General features: G+C 39.7%; 1 protein-coding gene across 2 annotated transcripts in view; it reads right to left on the bottom strand.

The window, feature by feature from the left end:
• Nucleotides 1-20,782, bottom strand: part of LOC105499300 (NADPH oxidase 1) — a 25,956-nt gene extending 5,174 nt beyond the window's left edge. Inside the window, exons 1-12 of one of the 2 annotated variants that reach the window (XM_011771823.3) lie at nt 20,247-20,587; nt 16,878-16,973; nt 11,558-11,668; nt 11,229-11,313; nt 10,742-10,893; nt 10,465-10,646; nt 10,244-10,376; nt 3,481-3,573; nt 2,443-2,678; nt 2,064-2,226; nt 1,574-1,720; nt 884-1,008 (exon numbers count right to left, since the gene is read on the bottom strand). In XM_011771823.3, the coding sequence (XP_011770125.1) occupies nt 884-1,008; nt 1,574-1,720; nt 2,064-2,226; nt 2,443-2,678; nt 3,481-3,573; nt 10,244-10,376; nt 10,465-10,646; nt 10,742-10,893; nt 11,229-11,313; nt 11,558-11,668; nt 16,878-16,973; nt 20,247-20,291 (1,568 nt within the window). In that variant the 5' untranslated portion in view covers nt 20,292-20,587. Of the gene's footprint in view, nt 1-883; nt 1,009-1,573; nt 1,721-2,063; nt 2,227-2,442; nt 2,679-3,480; nt 3,574-10,243; nt 10,377-10,464; nt 10,647-10,741; nt 10,894-11,228; nt 11,314-11,557; nt 11,669-16,877; nt 16,974-20,246 lie in introns of both variants that reach the window. The other variant, XM_011771824.3, reaches the window with a different exon arrangement.

Below are 20,782 nucleotides of genomic sequence, written 5' to 3'. Positions count from 1 at the left end.
ACAGAGCGAGACTCCGTCTCAAAAAAAAAAAAAAAAAAAAAAAAGAATATTTGTAGCATTGAATTGATCATCACCTGCCTACTTGTTCAGGGAATCTCAGCTTCATATCCTTCCCATTGGCATGGCTGATTTCATAGCACCAGGGTTTTTTGTGCTCTAACATGTCTCAAAACCCTCCAGAAAGATTGAGCTCAGGTGGCCAGTAAACTAGATAATACCTTTGTTACTTTAAGTAGAGATTATTGAGTCCCCTCCCCCAAAAAATGCATTTGAATTGCTCCAGTTCTCTAGTTTGTTTGGTAGGATAGATCAGAACTGATTCCACTTGCCTCACTGTTTGAATGGAGTTTGCTAGGGCAAAAAAACCTCTTTTCATCAATTTCAAGATCATGACCCTATTTTTCTAAAACCCCAGATGAAATTTCCTCAATCTTCACCAAGAATCTAAGAATGGCACAAAAGGTTTCTGCCCCAGAGATCTTTTCTTAAGAGTGTTCAACATGCTGTAATACCTTTCCTAAATCCTAACTCCGCAAACTCATCTTTTTTTTTTTTTCTTTTGAGACGGAGTTTCTCTCTTGTTGCCCAGGCTGAAGTGCAATGGCGCAGTCTCAGCTCACTGCAACCTCTGCCTCCCAGGTTCAAGTGATTCTCCTTGCCTCAGTCTCCCAAGTAGCTGGGGTTACAGGCATGCGCCACCTCACCCAGCTAATTTTTGTATTTTTAGTAGAGACAGGGTTTTGCCAAGTTGGCCAGATTGGTCTCGAACTCCTGACCTCAGGTGATCCACCTGCCTCGGCTTCTCAAAGTGCTGAGATTCCAGGCAGTAAGTCACCGCACATGGCCCCCGCAAACTCATCTTACTGGAGGAAAATATACTTACTTGGGGTGGGAGGTAGCTATTGTAGAAAACTCATTGTCCCACATTGGTCTCCCAAAGGAGGTTTTCTGTTTCAGACCTGTCAGGATGTCAGTGGCCTTGTCAAAGTTTAATGCTGCATGACCAACCTGGATTCAGAGGAATAAAAAGTTAGAAAAACCAAGTCCTAGGCTGGGCATCGTGGCTCACACCTGTAATCCCAGTACTTTGGGAGGCCAAGGTGGGTGGATCACCTGAGGTCAGGAGTTCAAGACTAGCCTGACCAACGTGGTGAAACCCCGTCTCTACTAAAAATACAAAATTAGCTGGGCGTGGTGGTGCATGCCTGTAATCCCAGTTACTCGGGAAGCTAAGGCAGGAGAATTGCTTAAACCCAGGAGGCAGAGATTGCGGTGAGCTGACATTGCGCCATTGCACTCCAGCCTGGGTGACAAGAGCAAAACTCCGTCTCAAAAAAAAAAAAAAAAAAAAAAAAAAAAAAAAAAAGAAAGAAAGAAAAGAAAAGAAAAGAAAGAAAAGAAAAACCAAGTCCTGATAGCTGCCTCTTCCTTCTTTCCACCACTTTTAAACTTGTGTGTGAGTGTGAGGGCAGGTAGGAAATCATAAGAAATAACTTCTAATCCATATGCACTATCCTTTGTCTGACATTCGTCTTATGTTTACTAGGTGAATTAGTGTGTTATTTGGACTCACAATGTTGCTGTCCCATCCAGTGAGAAAGAGACGGTAGTTTAGAAAACCCACTTTGCCTAATTCCTCCATTTCCTTTTCCAGGGAAGTCAACAGGTCATTGAACCAGGAAAAGGCACCTGTCTCCCTGCAGATCCAGTAGAAATAGATCTGAAATCAGCAAAAGAGAACATAGCCTTATTAGGTGACCTTAAAAGTCACATTTACAGAGCCGCAAACTTTAGGCAGCAGGAATGTTCAGAGTTCTGACAATTTTCCTTAGGAAAGAGCCTTCCAACATCTTTGGTCAGGGTTATCTTAAACTCCAAATAGAAAAGAAGACGCTGTTCTTATGATAAATCTGTTGAAGTGGATGTCCTGGCCAAGAGAAGTGGTCACTTATTCTCATAACCCCAGGGATAGCTTGCTCTTATCAATTATAAAGAACTTAACCCAAGAATGCAATAGACTTGTCAGACCCAGGTCAGATAAAAAGTGATATACGGGATTATACCTTTTTTGTTTTGAGGTTGTGGTCTGCACACTGGAATTTGTACCAGATGGATTTCAAGATAGAAGCAAAGGGGGTGACCCCAATTCCTGCTCCAACCAGCACAGCCACTTCATACTGGAAAACATCCTCACTGGCTGTGCCAAAGGGACCATCCACTTCAATCCTGGCAGAAGACAGAAGATAACGGGCAACTGAAGACTCCCCTCCACCTCTAACCTCAAACATCCTCCCAGAAATATAGTTGTTCCCATGGTTGACTTCTGTGTATTTATTTTAATCCTATTCTATTGTACCAAACTTAAGGTTCAAGGAAGAATTGCTTTCTCTTTTCTGCCAGTCTGCATTCTGGTCTGGGACTCTTCTGGTCTCAAGGACCTACCTGGGAATTGGTGAATACTGTTGTTCAAAAGCCCTTATGAGATTTTCTGTCCAGTCCCCTGCTGCTCGGATATGAATGGAGAAGAAATCTTCCTCTGGAGCAGAGGTCAAAGTAAAAGGATGCCATTCCAGGGGAGAGATTGAGGGGCAATTAACAAAGATATACTGCCCCACTTCCATGCTGAAGCCACGCTTGTTCATCTGCAATTCCAAAACTTTGGATGGGTGCATAACAACCTAGTGAATGAAGCACATAGACCAAAGAAGGCAAACTCTAATGGCAACAAGGACAGGCAGATAAAGCGAATGAGTGAAGCTAGAGGGCTGGTGACAGTGGTGAACTACAAACACAGATCCTCTCTAAAGAGGGCAGCAGCTACTTAGCTCCAGACAGTGGTTGCAATATGGAACCATGACAATGTTATCAGGTTTTCTGATTCTTCAAGAGAAGCAAGAAATAGCTTTGAAAAAAAATCAAACAAAAGCTTCCATCCAGATTTTTAAATGCTAGCAACCAATTCAACTTTATAAACAAACATTGTGTGCACCAAACAATCATCCTGATGATTTCGGCGAAGCCCCTCTTTCCCAGTTCTGTCCAGCACTGTATGCCAAACCCAAGTTTGTTTTGTTTTTGTTTTTTGAGACAGAGCCTTTCTCTGTCACCCAGGCTGGAGTGCAATGGCGTGACTTCGACTCGACTCACTGCAACTGCCGCCTCCCAGGTTCAAGCGATTCTCCCACCTCAGCCTCCCAAGTAGCCAGAATTACAAGTGGGCACCACCACGCCCAGCTAATTTTTTTTTTTTTTTTAATTTTTAGTAGAGACGGGGTTTCGCCATGTTGGCCAGGTTGGTCTCGAACTCCTGACCTCAACAGATCTGCCCTCCTCGGCCTCCCAAAGTGCTGGGATTACCACCCACGGTGCCCGGCCTCCAAGTTCCTCTTTATTCCTTTCAGGGTGACAACATAAAAATTTAGTTCTATAGTCTGATAGAAGAGAACTCATCACAGCAAGAGGAAAGTGCATATTCTTTACCTTGGTAATCACAACTTTCTGCTGGGAGCGATAAAACCGGAGGATCCTTTCACAGATATAAAGAATGACCGGTGCAAGGATCCACTTCCAAGACTGCACAGAGACAGGGTTAAGAATGAGATTACACATTAATTTCTCGTTTAGGACTTATTTGTGTAGCAGTTCATCCTTCATTCTTTACTGAGTTCTCCAATGTGTATCATTTTTAAGGTGCTAATTTCACCAAATCTGGAAGACGGAAATAGAAAAAATAAAAGACAACGGTGTCGTTCGCTAATCTGTTATTCATAAAACAGACCAATTCCTGGAAATTTACAAGTCTGACCAAGAAGCAAGAGAAAAGCACAGAAATGGGACACATGGTAAACATCCTTATTCTTAGATAATATGTAAAATTTAATTTTAAAGCCTGGCACAGTGGCTCATCCTGGTACTTTAGGAGGCTGAGGCGGGCAGACTGCCTGATCTCAGGAGTTGGAGACCCAGCCTGAGCAACATAGCGAAACCCTGTCTCTACTAAAAATACAAAAAATTAGCTGGGCGTGGTGATGCATGCTTGTAATTCCAGCTACATGGGATGCTGAGGCATAAGAATCTCTTGAACCCGGGAGGCAGCAGAGGTTGCAGTGAGCTGAGATCACGCCACTGCACTCCAGCCTGGGCAACAGAGCAAGACACTGTCTCCAAAAATTAAAAAATAAAATAAGATTTAATTTTAAGAATCTAAGATTATCTTCGAGGACAGCTTGTACAATCTAAAAAACCAACAGAGAAAGTAGATGTGAAATAGAAGCAGATGATTAAAAACAAAATAAACACAAGAAAGGGAAAGTATGTGGCTGATGCTATTGGCTCATAAAACTCAGTACTTATCTATCACCTCCTTTCTCAAGTGCTTAAACATTTAACGTAGTCACTTTTTTTTTATTTTTATTTTTTACCTTGTCTACATTTTTTTTAAAGTCAGCTTTTCGGCCAGGCGTGGTGGTTCACACCTGTAATCCCAGTACTTTGGGAAGCTGAGGCGAGTGGATCACTTGACGTCAGGAGTTCAAGACAAGCCTGGCCAACACGGTGAAACCCCATCTCTACTAAAAATACAAAAATTAGCTGAGTGTGGTGGTGGGTGCCTGTAGTCCCAGCCATTTGGGAGACTGAGGAAGGAGAATCACTTGAATCCAGGAGGTTGCAGTGAGCCCAGGTCGCGCCACTGCATTCCAGCCTGGGCGAGAGAGCGAGACTCCATCTCAAAATAAAATAAATAAATAAATAAATAAATAAACAAACAAATAAATAAAGCAGCCTTTCTATCCCTGAGATCTTTGCAAAGCAGCAGTTTGTTTCTACCTGTACAGGAACTACTAAAAATGTACTTCCTAGCAATACTAAATTATGTCCTTTCTTGCACAGTTGCTCAAGTGTTATACATTGGGACTGTGTGAAGTGAGGTTTCTTAAGCTGGTGCAAGTAAATAACTTCCTTGAGTATCTCTAGGGAAGGAAGAGGCAGAGATGGGATAAGTCAAACAGAGTGAACATTATGCAATTCAGTGCCATTTCTTATTTGAAAAAATTCCCTAGCTGAATTTGAGGAAAAATATATTTAAGAAATGGGTAATAACAATGTGAAAAAAATATTGGCCTCAGAAATAGAGTAATAAATATTAAAACAAGATACTGTTTTAGTCTCTCAAATTGAAAAACAACTTTAAGTAATAATGCCCAGCATTAACTGGGATTCAGGGAAATGGGAGTGTTCATGTGGGCATGCAAATTGAACATGCATTTCACATGGCTGAAAATGCAAATTGGCAACATCTTCCCAGAGGGCATTTGAGCAGCACATCTCAATAGCCTCAAAAGTGTTCTTTCTCTTTTACCCTGGAACTTCACTTCCAGGAAATGGAGATAAATAATTAAGGTGTGAAAAAGTATTATACATGAGTAAAGTAATGGCCACAATGTTTACTTTAAAAATGATTAAAATGGTATATATACCATACACATATTTCTTCAAAAAAGTACTTTAAGACCACATGGGAAGTTTTTTTCTAATACTGAAATGGGGGAACATGTTTCTAAATAAAATAAACCATCCCGAAGCCATAAAAGAAGAGCGTGAAATGGTGTGTCGTTGTGGTTTGGATTTGCATTTCTCTAATGATTGGTGACGTGGAGCATTTTTTCATATGCTTGTTGGCTGCATGTGTGTCTTCTTTGAAAAGTGTTTCTTTATGTCCTTTGCCCACTTTTTTTTTTTTTTTTGAGACTTTGTCCACTTTGTTATGGGATAATTTATTCTTTGTTGTTGTTGCTGTTAATTTGTTTAGGTTCCTTATAGATGCTAGATATTAGACCTTTGTCAGATGTGTAGTTCGCAAATATTTTCTCACATTCTCTAGGTTGTTTGTTTACTCTCTTGATAGTTGCGTTTGCTGTGCAGAAGCTCTTTAGTTTAATTAGATCCCATTTGTCAATTTTCATTTTTGTTGCATTTGCTTTTGGTATCTTCATCATGAAATCTTTGCCGGGGCCTATGTCCTGAATGGTATTAGGTTGTCTTCCAGGGTGGTTGTCTTCCAGGGTTTTTATAGTTGGGGGTTTTACATTTAAGTCTTTAATCCATTTTGAGTTGGTTTTTGTATACGGTGTAAAGAAGGAGTCCAGTTTCAATCTTCTTCATATGGCTAACCAGTTATCCCAGCACTACCTATTGAACAGGGAGTCCTTTCCCCGTTGCTTATTTTTGTTGAGTTTGTTAAAGATCAGATGGTCATGGGTATGCAACATTATTTCTGTTCCATTGGTCTGTGTGTCTATTTTTATACCAGTACCATGCTGTTTCGGTTACTGTAGCCTTGTAGTATAGTTTGAAGTTGGGTAACATGATGCCTCCAGCTTTGTTCTTTTTGCTTAGGATTGCCTTGGCTATTTGGGCTCTTTTTTTGGTTCCATATGAATTTTGAAATAGTTTTTTTCTAATTCTGTGAAGAATGTCATTGGTAGTTTGGTAGGAATAGTGTTGAATCTGTAAATTGATGTGGGCAGTAGGGCCATTTTCATGATATTGATTTTTCCTATCCATTAGTATGGAATGTTTTTCCATTTGTTTGTGTCATCTCTAATTTCTTTGAGCAGTGTTTTGTAACTCTCATTGGAGAGATCTTTCACCTCCCTGGTTGGCTGTATCCCTAGGTATTTTATTCTTTTTGTGGCTATTGTGAATGGGATTGCATTCTTGATTTGACTCTCAGCTTGGGTGTCAGGGTATAGCAATGCCATTCATTTTTGTATATTGCTTTTGTATCCTGAAACTTTGCTGAAGATGTTTATCAGATCTAGGAGCTTTTGGACATAGACTATGGGGTTTTCTAGGTATAGAATCATATTGTCTGGAAACAGGGATAGTTTGACTTTTTGTCTTCCTATTTGAATGCCTTTTATTTCTTTCTCCTGCCTGATTGCTCTGGCCAGGACTTCCAGCACTATGTTAAATAGGAGTGGTAAGAGAGTGCATCCTTGTCTTGTTCCAGCTTTCAATGGGAATGCCTCCAGCTTTTGCCCATTCAGTATGATATTGGCTGTGGGTTTGTCATAAACGGCTCTTATTATTTTGAAATATGTTCCTGCAATGCCTAGTTTGCTGAGAGTTTTTCATATGAAGGAATGTTGAATTTTGTTGAAAGCCTTTTGTGTATCTACTGAGATGATCATATGGTTTTTGTCTTTAGTTCTCTTTATGTGATGAATCACATTTATTGGTTTGCATATGTTGAACCAAACTTGCATCCCAGGGATAAAGCCTACTTAATCGTGGTGGATTAGCTTTTTGATGTGCTGCTGGATTCAGTTTGCCAGTATTTTATTGAGGATTTTTTCATCGATGATCATCAAGGATATTGACCTGAAGTTTTCTTTTTTCATTGTATCTCTGCCACATTTTGGTATCGGGATGATGCTGGCCTCACAGAGTGAGTTAGGAAGGAGACCCTCTTCAATTTTTTTGCAAAAGTTTCAGTAGGAATGGTACCAGATCTTATTTATACATCTGGAAGAATTTGGCTGTGAATCTGTCTGGTCCTGGGCTTTTTTTGGTTGTAGGTTTTTTATTACTGATTCAGTTTTGGAACTCAATATTGGTCTGCTCAGGGATTAAATTTCTTCATGGTCTGGTCTTGGGAGGTTGTATTATGTGTCCAGGAATTTATCCATTTCTTCTAGGTTTTTAAACCATTTCTTCTAGGTTTTTTTTTTTTTTTTTTTTTTTTTTTTTTTTTTTTTTTAGTTTATATGCATAGAGATGTTCATAGTAGTCTCTGAGGGTTTTGTTTTTTTTTTAATTTCTGTGGGGTCAGTCGTAATGTCCTCTTTGTCATTTCTGATTGTGGTTTTTGGATCTTCTCTCTTTTTTCTTTATTAGTGTAGCTAGTGGTCCATTCTTTATTTGTGTAGCTAGCACTCCATCTATCTTATTACAAAATTAGTTTCTAAATAGGTAATACATGTATATGGTACAAAATCTGAAAGTACAACAGGATATACAATAAAAAGCAAATCCTCCTTCCCCTCCAGATCCCCAGAGGTAATGTTATTATTTTGTGAATTCTTCTGGAGAACAGGCATTTAAATGATCTTTTCAATGCAAATGATAGGAGACTATATACACTGCCTTGCCTTTTACATTTAACATCTTAGAGACTGGTCCCTATTAGTGTCTATGGTGCTCTCTCTTTCGTTTTACTGGTTGCAGACTATTCCACTGCATGAAAGTTCCAAAATGTAACTAGTTCCCCATCGAGGGACACTTGTTTCCAATCTTCTTTTCTATTTAACAATGCTGTAATGAATAACTTAATGCATGTAATTTAACACATATTTAAGTATATTGGTGGAATAAATTGGAAGTCGAGTTTTAAAGCTTAATTGCTACTGCCAAATCACTCTCTACAAGCAGTTGTATAGGTTTACACTCTCACCAGCAATGCATAAGAGCATTTCTCCATATTCTTGCCAACACCATACATTAGCAGGTTTTTTATCTTTGCTAATCTATCAGGTTAACAGATTCTTGTGGTTTTATTTGGCATTTTTTCAATTATGAATAACATTAAGCATCATTTCATATATTTAAGATAAAGATATATCTCCATTTCTGAGATCATTCTGTTCATATCTTCTTTGTCTCTTTTTATCATGTTATTAGGCTTTTTCTTATTGATTTCTAGGAGTTATTGATATATTAGAAAATTAGTCCATGGCCTGTGAGTTGTAAATACTTTTCCTACTTGGTAATTTTTTGTCTATCTTTATTTACAATGGGAATTTTTGTTTGTTTGTTTGTTTGTTTGTTTGTTTTGACACAGGATCTCACTGTCACCCAGGCTGGAGTGCAGTGGCATGATTACAGCTCACTGCAGCCTCAACCTCCCAGGCTCAAGTAATCCTTTCACCTCACCCTCCATGCCACCATGCCCAATTAATTTTTGCATTTTTTTGTAGAGATGGGGTTTAGCCATGTTGCCCAGCTGGTCTCAAACTCCTGGGCTCAAGCAATCCACCCACCTCAGCCTCCCAAATTGCTGGGATTACAGGTGTGAGCCACTGTGCCTGGCCCGATGGGGATTTCTTTTGCCATGCAAAAATATTTCTTCTTTTATGGCTTCAGGATGGTTTATTTTATTTAGAAACATGTTCCCCCATTTCAATATTAGAAAAAACTTCCCATGTGGTCTTAAAGTACTTTTATGGGTTTTTTTACATGTAAATTTTTGCTTCATGTATCCTCGATTCATATTTTAGTGCAAGGTGTGAAATGAAAATATACCTTTTTTCCCAGATGATGATCTTCTTGTACTAAAAATTGTTAATTTATCCTTTTCCTGCTGAATTAAAATGCCAACTTTATAAGGCTTTTTGTTTTATATATTTTTCGTGTTCCAGATGAGAACTAAGCTATTGCTCTTAATCCTGAATCTGATTTAAAGACCTTAATCATTCTCAGAGTACTTTGAGGCACCACAAATCAACCTTCCCCTTCCATTTACTCCTCAATATAACCTATTTTTTGAGAAAGCAAAGGTAAATCATAATATCTGCAAGAATTACCCTGGGGCACACCTTGAGTTCCCTAGAACACAGTTTCATGATCGCCCAGTATCTAACAAAAATTTCCAAGCATAGTCTTAGAACACCAAAGAAAGCCCACTTCAAGAATGCTTTATTTCCCCCCAGAATTTGACTGGAATATCACAGCTGAGCTTTGGGGCAGTATAGTGGTCAAGAGTTCAAACCTTTGGAATCCAAAAGGCCTGGGCTTGTATTCAAGCTCCACTACTTACTTACTGTAAGAGCTTGTCAGTTTACTTAATCTCTTGGATTCCTGTCCTTTTGTTTCAAAATTTAGACAAAAAAGAAGTACATATCTCATAGGTTATCGCTATATATAAATGAAATAATCCATATTATGCAGCAAGGCTGGCAGATGATAAACACAATTAATAATGTGGGCTATCATTATTACCTTTGCAGAGGGTCTCACAACATGCAAGAACTATTAGTTTTTTCTCTTCAAGATCCCCTTGTAATTGCCTGTTGCCAGTGATATTGGAAGTTTCTTAAAGGTAGGAACCCCATGGATATCCTTCATAAGACCCAGCACAGGACTGAGCTAATAATAATGATGATAATAACAATAAGAGTAATAATAAGAATAATAACAGTAACAGCTCCAAACAAGAGTCTGTCCTTGCCCATAGGGCTCTTACCTCAGGGGGCTGCCCTTCAAACTCAGGGCGCCTACAGCGGCAGTCATGATTATTCCACATCTCAAAATACTCTGCACACTTGTGAGGATGACCCTCATTTATGCTCTCCTCTGTTTGACCCCGGACAATTCCACTGAAATAGACAAAGAAGGATGGTTTGGGACAAAGAATTATGCAAGGTCAGGGGCTGGGCTATGAGAATGAGGGTTTGAGGATCTTACCCAATGCCGTGAATCCCTAAGCCAAGGATATAGAAGATAAAAAGGTGGTGAGTATACCAGAAGACCTCAAAATAACTCCTCCGGATGAACTCAGTAGCTGAAGTTACCATGAGAATCAAGGCTATTGTCATGATCACTCCAGTGAGACCAGCAATGCTGGTGAATGTCACATACTCCACTGTCTGTGAAAGGAGAAATATCAGCCTGACACAATGTCCACCTGTGCACTTCCTGCTCATGACCTGATCTCAGATGCTTTGCTAGAAAGTCAGCTCACCATGTTTCGGAACTGGATGGGATTTAGCCAAGAACCCCCCTTTGTCTCATCATGAGATAGGCTGGAGAGAATGGAGACAAGTGAGCCATCTGTGGCCTGTCGGCTTCTGCTATAGCGGTCAAAGTTAAACAGGTGTGCAATGATGTGAATAGCTAAATGGAAAGATGAAAAGAAATGTTAAGAGGCATCTCAGCAACATCACGGCGGGTGTGCTCCATGAGACTAGAAGAATCCTACATTATAGTGCTTAGCAGAATGCTGAGTGCGTAGAAGGTGCCCAGTAAACCCTTGATTGCAGAGATCTTTTTTATACTTACTCTGTTCCCAAAGGAATAGAACTTAAGCTCATGGAAATAGGCCAAGAACAGTGCCTGACAAATAGGGCCCAGTGCTCGATAAATATTTTTTGAATATGCATATGGATGGATGAATGAAGCAAGATTCTGAATGCCCTGGAGTCTGCAGATTCATGGATTGCCTGCATTACCTGTATGTAGGCAGATCATATAGGCCACCAGCTTGTGGAAGGTAAGGTTGTGATCCAATTGCTTTCTCAGTGTGCGACTGCAAAACTACAAATGTAAAGTGATCATGGTCAGATGTATCCAGCCAGCTTTATTAAATTCACTAACCCATAACCAATATGTCTTCTTGCACATAGCATGCCAATACTCACCCACCCTTACCCACCCCCTTAGCTACCAAAGGAGACTTCTGCCTTCCATTCCTAGGAGCATGGTGTTGGGCTGTCCTACTGAGGAGTCTGGGGTCTCCTTCTTTAATGTGAAAGTTGACTTAGGAGTGGCTGGGACTCACTGAGCAGGTGCCCCTCAGGAAGGACAGCAGACTGCGGCACACAGGAAGCAGGATCAGCATGCTGTTAAAATTCAAGCAGAGAGCAGACGCTCGGGCACAGGCCAATGTTGACTAGAGCAGAGGAGAAAAAGAGACCATTAGCTGCTTCATTTCACCATCTAGCATGTGAGCCACTGACCCAGCCCACTCGTCTGAGGCCTGCAAATGAACGGGGCTACAGTTGCCTCCCCTCTCTCTCAGTAGCTAACACCATCAGGCCAGGCTCTGTTTGCAGAATACATAAAATATACTGAATTTAATATTGAATTGAGATATTCTCATGACAGTAGTTTGGAAATGTTTGACTACATTTACTAACATGAAAGAAAACAGGATTTAATGATTACATGTTAGCAAAACATTCTATGGATGTAACATTTTACTTAATACTCTTAATTATAATTTTGTTATTTGCCACTTGTAAAAAAGTCCTAAGGATCATACACACACACACACACACACACACACACACACACACACACACATATATATGTGTGACAAGGTCTGGCTCTATTGCCCAGGCTGGAGTGCAGTGGTGAGATCTCAGCTCACTGCATCCTCTGCCTCCTGGGATCAAGCCATCCTCCCACCTCAGCCTCCCGAGTACCTGGGACTACAGGTATGCACCACCGCACCCAGCTAATTTTTGTATTTTTGGTAGAGACGGGGTTTCGCCATGTTGCCCAGGCTGGTCTGGAACTCCTGAGCTCAAGAGATCTGCCTGCTTTGGCCTCCCAAAGTGCTGGGATTACAGACGTGAACCACCATGCCTGGCCAAGGATCATATATACCTTTATTTGCATTTTAAATAAAGCTCATACTTAGAGGTATAATTACAGATGGTATTTTATTCTTTTCTGTATTTTCTAATATTGCAGTTATAAGCACATAATAGTTATATAATAAAAACCCCTAAAATTTTAAGCAATTCTATTAAAATGTCTTTTAAAATTGAACAAAGTTAGTCAAGACTAGCAAACCTCTTAGAGTAAAATTTTTAAACAGGTAGATATTTGAGAAGGGAGAACTTCAGAGGAGCAAAATTTTAAGCTGATTTTCTTGGGTGGCCAGGCAGCATAAATCAAGAACAACCTGATCCAGCAGTAGAAGCTGCTAGCAAAGGAGACAAGAAATCAATGCTTCAAAGAAGTATTTAGCCCAGAAAAACAGGCCTTACTAGGTATAAGCTGGACAGAATATGCTTAACTCCATGGCAGCTAAAGCTGACTTCTCTCCTCAACTCTGTACAACTGGTCTCTGAGTCTACTTCATGAACTTGGGACTGCTATAGAGTGTGACAATGTTGTCATAGCAGAGGAGCTGACAGCAGCAGCCAGGCAATTTTTTTGCATTTCAGCTGACTGGCCAGCCTTATATTGTGTGCATGTCAAAGACTTTCTAAAAGGAAGGGTATGGGTTAAGGTTAACAATTTCTTGGCCTTTTTCTAATTATCTATGAAGCACAAAATTGATTTTTCCTTACATCGTAAACCCAGGAACATGTGATATCAGTTTAATACACCAGGACAAGACCTGTCTAATATCCATAATGGCTAAGAATGTCAGGCAGTGTGGTGAACAAAAGCTGCCCTACTGTTTTCCATTTCTGGCTTTTCCACATGACCTGTGTTTTCTCCCTCTGCTGAGTCACGCTCCGACTGTTTTCGGTACAGACAGCCTGTTCCATTTCTGAGTAAATTTCCTCTGCTCATCTCAGAGATCCTGCATTTCCACACTGGTTCCCACTACTTGCTTATTTGAATCACAGAGATTTCTTAAAGCTAAAATTGGCAAGTGAATTGAAAATATAGGACTATAATTTCACAGTTCCATATTCTGTGGTGGCTATCTGTATAGGATGAATTCTTTTTAGAGAAAACATTTTTTCCTCATTGCAGCACATTTAAATATGCCAATGTATGTTCATTTCTCTAGATCCCCACTCACTGGTGTTATAATTGAACTCCTGCTGCCATTAATGCATCATTGACTATGGATTTAAACTTCTTCCTCTGCTGCTTATCTGCTCTACTTCATAGTGAATCAAACTGCTCTCTATATTTTCCCAAGGAGAGCATGAGTTGAAAAAATAACCTGTGAAATGTTTAAATAAATTATGGTATACCAATGTAATTAATTGTTATTCTCTTAAAAGGCTGAGAGCTCTATGCAGTGACGCAGTGATGGTAAATATTTTAATGACTAGCTTTTTGGGGAGAGGGGGATTCCTGATTTCTAGCATTTGCCAATTTTGATGATGTAAATACTCCTACCATGGCGGATTTCAAGACACTAACTTGATGTCATTGAACACCACTGAATGTAGAGTTGGGAAGAGATGCACACAACTGGCATTGCAACCTGATATGAGCTGGTTTCAGCACACCACTGGTTAGGCACTCACATAGAAAGATATCTGAGGCTGGGTGCAGTGGCTTATGCCTGTAATTCTAGCACTTTGGGAGACCAAGGCTGGTGGATCACTTGAGGTCAGGAGTTTGAGACCAGCCTGGCCAACATGGTGAAACCCCATCTCTACTAAAAATACAAAAAATTAGCCAGGCATGGTGGCGCGTACATGTAATCCCAGCTACTCGGGAGGCTGAGGCAGGAAAATTGCTTGATCCCAGGAGGTGGTGTCACTGCACTCCAGGCTGGGCGAAAGAGTGAGACTCCGTCTCAAAAAAAAAAAAAAAAAAAAAAAAAAAAAAAAAGATATATGTGAGATATATTAACATAAGCAATTTCCAGCCAATATCTACAAAGTGATCCCTTTTTCGGTTAAAACAAAAAAACTGTGTGTCCTATCGTATGTATTTACCCAAACTCATAGAACCGTACACCAAAAAACAGCAAATTTGACTATATGAAAATGAAAACGTGAATAAACAATAGTACCCACCTCAAAAACAAATCCTATGTGTCTGATACATTTGTGAGCTTATGTCAGTGTGTGTGCATGTCTGTCTGTGTGTGTGTTTGTGTGTGTGTATCTCCGGGGAGTAGGGTGGGAGGGAGATTTTCACATTTTACTTATACCCTTCTATTAGGTTGGTGCAAAAGTAATTGCTGTTTTTGCAAACAGTTTTAATAGCAAAAATCACAATAACTTTTGCACCAACCTAATATATGGTTTGATCTCATTGCAAGCAGCATTATTGATAATTAATTTTTTAAAATAGGGCCTTAAAAATGAAATGTCCTACGGAGTAGAATAATGGACATTGGAGACTACAAAATGTGGGAGGGTGGGAGGGGAGTGAGGGTTGAAAAATGACCCACTGGGTACAATGTTCACTATTCAGGTGATAGGTAACTAAAAATCCAGACTTCATCACTATGCAATATATGCATGTAAGAAACCTGCACTTGTGGCTGGGCAAGGAGGCTCACACCTGTAATACCCGGCCTTTGGGATGCCAAGGTGGGAATTTTACTTGAGCCCAGGAGTTTTGAGACTAGCCTGAGCAACACAGGGAGACCCCATGTCTACAAAAAAAAATTTTTTTTAATTAGCCAGGCTTGGTGGTGCACATCTGTGGTCCCAGGAGGCTGAGGTGGGAAGATAGCTGAAGCCTGGGAGAGTCGAGGCTGCAGTAAGCCATGATCATGCCACTGCATGCCAGCCTGGGTAACAGAGAAAGACCCTGTCTCAAAATAAAGAGAATGAAAACAAAGAAGGAAAGAAGGAAGGATGGAAGGAAGGAAGGAAAGAAGGAAGGAAGGGAGGGAAAGAAAGAAAGAAAGAAAGAAAGAAAGAAAGAAAGAAAGAAAGAAAGAAAGAAAGAAAGAAAGAAAGAAAGAAAGAAAGAAAGAAAGAAAGAAAGAAAGAGAAAGAAGGAAAGAAAGAGAAAGAAGGAAGGAAAGAAGGAAGGAAAGAAGGAAGGAAGAAAAGAAAGAAAGAGAGAGAGAAAGAAAAGGAAGGAAGAAGAAAGAAAGGAAGAAAGAGAAAAAAGAAAGAAGGAAAGAAAGAGACCTGCAGTTATACCCCCTACATATATAAACAATTTTTAAATAATTTTTAAAAAACAAAATGTCCATGGGACATCAGCATAATTTATTTTTCTGCTGCTGACATTTTGGTCATGCAGTGATCAAGCTGTTAATAACTAGTCACATTTATTGCATCATTCTCTTAGTAAAAAGCTATTTTTAAAGCAAATTAATACCTCCTTTGGAGTTATTTTCTAAAGAAGGATCAAGGATGAACATTTAAAATGGAAAACAGCAGGGTGAAATAAACCATGAACAGAACATTCAAATTAGTTGTGATCTCAACATGGATTCTTTGATTATGGAGAGAGAAAAAAGCATTTTTTAAAAGGACAAGCTGTCTTTAAACATGTACATTGGGAGGATACTGAAAGCTACTAAGAAAAAAAAAAAGACACTGTCAAGATGAAAGTGATTTTAAAATCCTCTGTTATTGCATAATAGACTAGAGGTAGCAGTCAAATATGATCTTCTAACCAGGCAGTGTCCGGGTTCATCAGCCTGTGAGAGAACCATCCTCAACTCCACGCTTCCTCCTGGTCACCTCCACACCCATGTGCCCTACCCACTCCCTCCCTCTTCTGTTTTTGATCTGCCGCTTCCCCAAGCTTCTCTGTTGTGTAACCTTGACCTGAGCCCTCCTTTCTGCTGGCCTTGAATTCTGTAGCACCCATGAGACTCCCCTAAGTATCCCTCTTATTTGATAGAGAGGTATGTTTCCATGACAGCAGTGTTTTCAAGTTGTGTTTGTTTTTTCTTTTTTACTTTCCTTTTTTTTTAAAAAAAACCAAACACTTCCTTAAAATTGTAAGCAGGTGTTCATAGATAGATATAGGCTGCTTTGGTTGAAACAGGGGCAGGAGCAGGAGCACTGCCCAGTTAGCCTTCCCCTCATACCCTGTAGGAACACCCGAGTTTCTGGAAACCAGTTTGAAAACCACTGCCTAATAGTTTTCTTTATGGCATGTTTCCTTTATTGGGTCTGGGTAGTGTGCCCTAGATGGGGTTATCAGATTTATTAAATAAAAATACAGGATGCTAAGCTAAATTTTAACTTCAGATTTTTAAAAATAAATATTTTCATATACCTGTGTTCCATACAATATTTGGAGCATACTTATATCAAAAAATAATTTGTCATTTATCTGAAACTCAAAGTCAGTTGGGCATTCTGTACTTTTTCTGGCAACCCTAGCCGTAGAGGATATCAGGGCATTGGGTCACAAAGAAGCCAGAATCAGAGATAAGGAAAAAAATAGGATTCCTCCATCACAACCGTGATACTCACCCCAAGGATTTTTCTTGTGTAGTAGTATCTGTCGGCCGTCTCATATTTCAGGAAGGCATCCACAAACAGGAAAACATTCAGCCCCAACCAAACAGCCTAGAGGAAGAAAAAAAAAACATGCAAGGAATAAAGTGAAATTTGAGTATGGGAAGGAGTAAATAAAGGATAGGGATAGGAAGAGTGTCGCCATTTTGGCTATTTTGTGTTTACCTGTTTTCATCTTAAATGAGTACAATCCTGCCAGTATCTAACTGGCTTTCAGAGTGAGTCAGCACTTTGAGACATGCATTAGACCAGAGCATGGTCAGCAAACTGAGGTCCATGGCCCATGACCTGTTTTGCCACAGCCTGCAAGCTCAGAATGGTTTTTTATATTTTATATTTTCAAATTTGCTAATGGTTGAGAAAATCAAAAGAAGAATATTTTGTGGCATGTGAAAGTTATATAAAATTCAGATTTCAGTGACCATAAATAAAGTGGTATTGAAACTTAGCCACTGCTACTCATTTCTGTATTGTTTATGGCTGTTTTTGTGATACAATGACGGAGTAGAGTAGTTGGGACAGAGACCATATGGCTTGCAAAGCCTAAAATATGTACTATCTAGCTTTTTACAGAAACATTTGCCAATTCTTGGACTACAGCATTCAAACTGTTGCACCTAAAAGATGGCAATAAGTGAATAAATGGATATCTGAAGAAACAAAGAACAAATTTAGCATCTATAACAATACCTATCTGAAAAGAACTAAACCATTCCAGATGGGCCTGCCTTTTTAATTACACCCTGACATACATTTTCCTGTTTTCAGATTGTGAGTCTTTTTTCAAATTAATCTATTTTTCCTTTGGACTCATTTGAGCTCTTAAGACTGCTTTTGCTTGTCCCAAGTTCTGTCTCTGCACTGGCTAAACGTGAAATTTGGAACTCACTGCCCATTGCCTTGAGGACCAACCAACTGGTCTCTAGCTCAAGTGTGAAGGTGATTTGACAGTCTGTAATTCGACAGGTCTCCAGGGCGCTAGTTTATATCCCTTGACCCAGTGTGAGTCAGAACCATCTCAGCACAACAGGCAAAGGACCTTTAGCCTAGGACATGGCCTATTCAGAATCCCTAGATCTAGACCACTCACACACCTTTAGTACTATAATATAGTGATTTAAAGTGTGATATTGGAGTCAAGTTGTAGCATCACCAATTAATAGCTCTGTAATCTCAGACAGACATGTGATTTAACTTTTCTAAACCTCAATTTCTTCACCTGTAAAATGAGGATAATAACAGGACCTACTTTATAGTAGTGCTATGAGGCTAACGTCAGATAATGCGTGTAAAGTGATTAATGCAATGCTTGGGGCTTAGTAAGAGATCAATAAGTGCTAGCTACAGAGTTGTGTCACCACCGAACCTCCTTTACCAATCAATTTCTTCCTGCCTCCTTTGCTCAGATACCCTTTTCCAGAGCTGAGTGTCTTCCAGAGAAACGTCTTTGAAAGAAGAGAAAGTCAACAGTCACAGATACCTCCAGAATTTGGAAGACAGAGGAGAGAAGTTTATTTAGAGGGAGCAGAAATATTTCTGGATCACAAAGAGACACAGGGGCAAATAACTCTGTGTCAGCCCATCATCAATTGTAGGCAAGGCAAATGATGAAATACAGTGATAGCTAGGAGTAATGAATTCCATTCCCCATCTTAGCTGTCATTTCCTCCACTATGAACGACAAAGTAGGTAAACTACAAGACCTGGGAGGAAGGAGGAATAAAACCATTTTTAAGTAATTTATTTTTTATTTAAAAATCAGTGCATAGGAGTATATATCAGAGATAATGAGAAGTCTAAGCTTGCCAGCTGGTTTGGTGGGGGATGGAAATTCAAAGCTAGAGAGTTAAATGTGAGTCACCATCATAGCTGGTAACCTCTCCTAGCAAAAAATAAGAGGGGAAAAATGCAGGTAAATGTGGATTTTAGAGCTAGAAACACCCTTATATTTCTATCTAATCTAGTCACTTTATTAATCCCCTGCTCCCCTCCCCTGCCCAGTCCCCCCCACATACACATACAGGACCTGAAGTCTAGAGAGGATAAATAATTTGATCAAGGTCACCCAGTTAGTAGCAGAATTCAAAGTACTTGCCAGGTTCTCTTTCTCCTAAACTAGTGTTTTTTCCATTATTGTGCAAAAGAACTCAATATAAGGCATTGAGCATTTAAAATATGTCATGGGATAACCTGACAAAATAAGCACTTTTGTTAAATGTAAAACAAACAACCCTCCAGGAAAACTCACATATTTTTCCCTGGAGCACCTGGTGGGGGAGCGAGGGGGTGGACAGGAGAAAAAAGAAGCATCACATCTTCTCTTTTCTCCTGTTTCGCCTGTGGGACCCAAAAGCAAAATAGGAGAAAAGAGAAAGAGTAATGAATGAAGATCTAGGAAAGTGAGAAAGGACACAGGGAGCCCCAGGCTCACTTGTGGCTCAGAAATGGAAGAATGAGAGTAGAGAGAGGTGTTTGAGTGTTAGGAGAAAGGGATTGTGCATACATAGGGTGGTAAAGGGGTTCTGGCCTGAACGTCACTGGGGAGCTGGGTTCGAGTGATGCCTCTTCAGTCAATTCATTGTGTGACATCTAGGTCTTATTTTCCTTTGTACAATCAATAAGTTGGTTTACATCTGCACTATGCAATGCCACAGCCACTACCCACATGGGGCTGCTGAGCACTTGAAATGTGGCTAGTCTTCGCTGAGATGTGCTGTGGTATACATATCAGATTTGAAAGACTCAGTAAAAATAAAAATATGTAAATTATCTTATTAATATGTTCAATATTGAATACATACTGAAAGGATCTGTTGATATGTTGGGTTAAATGAGTTATATTGTTAAATATTAACTTCACCTGTTTATTTTTACATTTTCAGTGCAGGTATTAGAAAATTTAGGAAATACATTATGTGGTTTGCTATATTTCTAGTGGGTAGTGCTGGGCCAGATGATCTCTAAGATCACTTTCATCTCAAACATTCAGCGACTTTTTGAAATCTTGACGGGACCAGTATAGGAAAGATAGAGAGAAATCAGCACTCATGGTAGTAGTTAGAAGTGAGATGGAAGAGAAAGGGAGATGACAGAAAATGAAAACAGATTGAAATTCCAAATACTTGTGATTTGACAACATGAACAATTGCATGCTATTTGCCTCTGTCCTCTCATCTGACCCAGAGTTGTATTTTTTAACTAACTGGTCCTGAGGAACCCAATAATTGGCATGGAATCTTTCCCTTTCAAATTATTTTACAAATATTAACAAACATGATTTCTCCTTAATTCTTCCTGATTAATAGGAAGTCAAACATCACTTACCAGAAACAAAACTGAAAACCAGTGGTTAACCACCCAGTTTCCCATTGTCAAGAGGTGGTTTGGAGCCCCTCTAGGCAGCAGGGAAGATTCAGCAATCCGGATTCTGGAGAGGTCCTTCAGGAATGGGACATTTATCCAGCTCAGGGTCTGTGAGTCTTCAAGATGTGAAAAACGCACACCTACCCCAAGAGTCCCCGGGAATGAATAAGTTTATTCTGCCTCCCTTCTCTGGATGAAACTGTGCTATCAGCTTAGATAGACCAGCCCTACCTATGAGAACCACAGGGGTTTTCCCTGTGGGGTTTTTACCCCTTCAGGAAATAGCAGTATTCTTGGATGAAATATTCTCTCTCATCACCTTATCAACATAACCTAATGTGAAGCATTGCCTTCCTAGATAAAAGATTTGCTAAAGTTTCTCATAAAAAAGATAATTAGTCTGGGTCCATAAACAGATTACTTCAGGAGAAGTAGGGAGGGAAGCGTGTGTGGTAAGGAAGCTGTTTCAAGGTGGACTTTTCAAAGTGTTGCCACGT

Source organism: Macaca nemestrina, chromosome X, assembly GCF_043159975.1.
Source record: "Macaca nemestrina isolate mMacNem1 chromosome X, mMacNem.hap1, whole genome shotgun sequence".
In the NCBI taxonomy this organism is placed as follows: domain Eukaryota; kingdom Metazoa; phylum Chordata; class Mammalia; order Primates; family Cercopithecidae; genus Macaca; species Macaca nemestrina.
This window is presented reverse-complemented; position numbering and strand designations above follow the sequence as displayed.